This window comes from Mastomys coucha, unplaced genomic scaffold (genome assembly GCF_008632895.1).
Source record: "Mastomys coucha isolate ucsf_1 unplaced genomic scaffold, UCSF_Mcou_1 pScaffold22, whole genome shotgun sequence".
NCBI classification, from domain to species: domain Eukaryota; kingdom Metazoa; phylum Chordata; class Mammalia; order Rodentia; family Muridae; genus Mastomys; species Mastomys coucha.
The window spans coordinates 101,037,237-101,041,606 of NW_022196905.1; the positions used below are offsets into that span (position 1 = coordinate 101,037,237).

Genomic DNA, 4,370 nt, shown 5'->3' on the forward strand with positions numbered 1-4,370 from the left:
GGGGGGCAGGGTGAAACTATGAATTTCTCACTGTCTTGTACTTAACTCATTATGTAGACCAGGTTTGCCTTGAACTCACAGCGATCCATCTTCCTATGCCTCCCAAGTCCTGGGATCAGACACTATGCTACTTCACGAGGATCCAATGTTTTGTTTCTTTATTTTTTATTTCTCATGGTTCTGTTGATAGAACCCAGGACATTGTGCACACTAACAAGGTACTCTCCCAGTGAGATGGCTCAGGAGATGTTAGGTGCCTGCCTCCAGCCCTGATGACTGGAGTTTAAATTGCAGGACCCACATAGTGGAAGGAGAGGCTGATTCTTGAAAGTTATCTTTCAACCTTCATATACTTAAACACAAAATGAAATAAAATATAACACTCTTATTTTTTAAAGAATATATAAAGAAAATTTCTAATTGTTCAGCAAAATTTATAAATTGGTAATCAGTTTGACCTAGAGGTTTAAAGGAATTAGAAATAAAAGAAGGAAGAGGTATATCATTATCATTATAGACCATAAAACACAGACTGATAAAAAAATTCAAAGAATTTGACTCAGGCTGAACTAGTTCTTGGTATGCAGGTGCAGGTGAGTTTAAGGTCACTGTAGTCTATATGGCAAGTTTCAGACCAACCAGGAATACATGATGAGATCTGGCTTTTCAAAACAAAATAAAATAAATAAGCACAGTTTCACATTTTTCCAAAATAAATTTTAGGTCTATGTGGTTTGACTGGTAAATTCTTCCATCTCTCCACTTGGAGTGTTGAGACAAGTTTGCTATCAGTCTAAGCATAGCCTATGTTCCAGAGTCAGACCCAGTCTCAAAAGCCAAAACTGATAAAGGGTGAAGGGAGAGAGAGAAAATTTTGATGTCCTTGTAAGAGAATACCTACTGAAATGAAAATAAGCCTATTCCTTTTTTTTTTTTTAAAGATTTATTTTATGTGTATGAGTACACTGTAGCTGTACAGATAGATGGCCATGAGCCATCATGTGTGTGGCTGCTGGGAACTGAACTCAGGACCTCTGTTGGCCCCACTTGATCCGGCCCACTCGTCCCACATAATTCACTGTAGCTGTCTTCAGACGCACCAGAAAAGGTCGTCAGATCTCATTATGGGTGATTGTGAGCCACCATGTGGTTGCTGGGATCCGAACTCAGGACCTTTGGAAGAGCAGTCAGTGCTCTTACCCGCTGAGCCATCTCACCAGCCCCAAAATAAGCCTATTCTACAAACAAGAAGTCCATTTCTAGGTGACTTGTCCTAGGTAAACTCTTATATATGTGTACATAAACAGACTTGTATAAAGGATGCTATTCCAACATTGTTGCAGCAATTCAAGCAAGAGATCCAAGAGTATAGTACTTCCTAAAGTAAGTGAACTAGACTCACATATGTCAGCACAGATAAAACACCTGAAACTGTATGCAGTAAGAGAAAAAGCAAGTTGTCAAAACATAAAGATACTGGTATGTATGATCTATAAAATTTCAAGACAGAAAATTGTATTCCATATTGGTTATGATGATACACATTTAACAGAAGCATAAAAATAGGCCAGTCAATGATAAAGACCAATGGAAGAAAGGGGAAACACATTGGCATATAATTTAATTCTTTAAGTTAGAAAAACTCAAGGAAATTTCTAAAATGCAAAAAATTTACATTCTTTCAAATATATTTATGTTTAAAGTGTTCCCAGTGTTTTTAAAATGTAATATGAAAATCCTGTTTTTATATTTAGCTTGAAACTCAATTAGAGAAAAGAGACCAACAATTTAAAGAACAAGAAAAGACTATGTCCATTCTGCAGCAAGATATACTGTGTAAACAACATCACCTTGAATCACTAGATAGACTCTTGACAGAAAGTAAGGTGGTAAGAGTTTACATCTTTATGTTTCTGTAACATAAATTTAACACATCCTCAGTATTTATTTGCAATCCTAACATTTTCTTACCAAAATTTATTTACAGGAAATGGAAAAAGAAAATATGAAGAAAGATGAAGCCTTAAAAGCATTGCAGATCCATGTGTCTGAAGAGACAGTCAAGGCTAGTACAGCTGTCTACTTTCTGTGTTTTTGTATGTGCGTGCAAGTGCATGTGTGCACGCATGTATGTGTATACTCATGCCATGGCATGAGTGTGAAGTCAAGAGTCAGTGCTCTCCTTCTATCACATGGGTCTTAAGGATAGAATTTTGGTAATCAGGTTTGCAGGCAAGAATCTTTACCCACTAGGCCATCTTATTAGCCCTGTATTTTGGTATTATGGACATTTTAATGCCTTCCTTCTGATAGATTATTAAAATTATAATGTATAAAAGTCAATTAAAGGACTGGGAAAATGGCTTAGTGGTTAAGAGAGTGTACTGTTCTTGACTAGGACCTGAATTCAGTTCTAGCAGTGACAATTGCCTGTAGTTCCAGCTTCAGGGGATCCCACCCCTTTTTGGTTTCAGAGTACACACAAAAGTATTTTTAAATATTTTATTTTTTTATCTATAGTTGCAACTCATTAGTGTTACCATTGAGACATAACACAGGAGGAGGGTTCATTGGTACACACATCTTTCCCACAGACACAAGTAAAGTTTAAGCAACCTTAAAAACAAAGAAGTAGTAGTTGTCCTGTTTTATCTTAGACTATAACACTGTAGCCACGAGCATGGTAAGTGCTCAGTTAACATGGAAAAGGCAAGAAATTTGCCCATTGTGTCTGTCTGTGGATGAAAAAACAGTATCTTTAGGATTCAATCCTATAATCTTGAAGTGTTTCCTTTGTGAGTAAGGAAGAATTCTTTATTTTTTATTAGAGTTAATAGGACTAAATATGCTGCCATCTTATACCATAAACAGCCTGACTCTAAAATATACCTACTTTCTGTCTGCTATTCTGTTTGTAACCTGCTTTGTGATTGTGTATACCCATGTAAACAGTTATGGGGAAAGAGAGAGGCAGAAACAGACAGAGACACTTGAAAGTTGAAATCAGGTCTTTTCCTCAGTCTTATTTTTGAGATAGGCTATCTTACGAAACCTGGAGCTTGTCACTTGAGCTATTTTGCCTGACATGTGAGCTTCAGTAAGGTGCTTGTCTCTGCCTTCCTGGTACTAGAATTATATACACATGCATGATGACATAGCTAACTTTGTTTTTGTTTTTTGTTTTTTGTTTTTTTGAGACATGGTTTCTCTGTGTAGCCCCGGCTGTCCTGGAATTCACTTTGTAGACCAGGCTGGCCTTGAATTCAGAAATCCACCTGCCTCTGCCTCCCAAGTGCTGGGATTAAAGGCATGCGCCACCACTGCCTAACTTCTTATCTAGTGCTAGAGTTTGACCTGTGACCCCAGTGGTTTGCTGTGTAGGCGCTCTACTGGAAGAGTTGTCTCCTCAGCCCAAAAGTTATGCCTTTATTTGTTGTTATGGATCTGGGCTCACTCAGATTCATCATTATCATAAGTAAATTTTAACAAGAAAAGGCTTTTTCTTTTAGATACTGGCATCCATTATGGGGCCAGAACTGCACCTAAGAGTGCTCCCAAGCTGTAGCACCTAGCCATATCAGCTCGAGGTTACAAAAGCAAAAACCACAGATTGTATGTGTCTGTCTATGTATAGGCAGGGTCTAATGTTAACATGTATGTCTTGCAGTTGCCCTAGTCATCTTTTTGAGCAGAGTCGGCAAGAGTCAGCTTTTGATTACAAAAGTTGAAATTGCAGTTTGTGTTTTTGACCTACTACTCACTATCTTGCTAGAATAGCAAACTTTATAAGACTAGTTAATTTAAAAATAGTTTTCAATGTCTGGGGAGAAAAGGGAAATGGGCTACTAGGGTACAGCCTATTAAAGTTAGGGACCTACATGTTAGAGGCATCTTTTGCTTTTTGGTCTTTCAAGCATAATAAGTCTAAACTTTAAATGTAATATTAACCGTCATACCATAGTTATTCTTTTTTTTTTTTTTTTTTTTTTTTTTTTTTTTTTTTTTTGTTCCTTGAGACAGGGTTTCTCTGTGTAGCCCTGGCTGTCCTGGAACTCGCTCTGTAGACCAGGCTGGCCTCGAACTCAGAAATCTGCCTGCCTCTGCCTCCCAAGTGCTGGGATTAAAGGCGTGTGGCAACACTGCCAAGTCCACCATAGTTATTCCTATAACATTCAACAATTCTTTAACATTTACTGTCATGCCAGTTCATTACAGATGTAATAGTACAGTTAATTTTAAAAGTTAGTATACAGGTCAAGCATAGTAGCCCTGCCTTTTTTTTTTTTAACATTTATTTATTTATTGATAGATTGATTGATTGATGTTTTCTTTATTTACAATATCTCCTTTCCCAGGTTCCCCTCCAAAAA

The 4,370-nt window shown here is 37.3% G+C and overlaps 1 protein-coding gene across 10 annotated transcripts in view; it reads left to right on the top strand.

Moving 5' to 3' along the window:
• The window catches only part of Ccdc18 (coiled-coil domain containing 18), a 120,667-nt gene that overhangs the window by 57,763 nt on the left and 58,534 nt on the right, over nt 1–4,370 (top strand). For 9 of the 10 annotated variants that reach the window (XM_031337227.1, XM_031337231.1, XM_031337230.1 and 6 more), the window contains 2 exons: nt 1,755–1,889; nt 1,988–2,065. In XM_031337227.1, coding sequence (XP_031193087.1) covers nt 1,755–1,889; nt 1,988–2,065 — 213 coding nt within the window. The remainder of the gene's footprint in view (nt 1–1,754; nt 1,890–1,987; nt 2,066–4,370) is intronic. The other variant, XM_031337226.1, reaches the window with a different exon arrangement.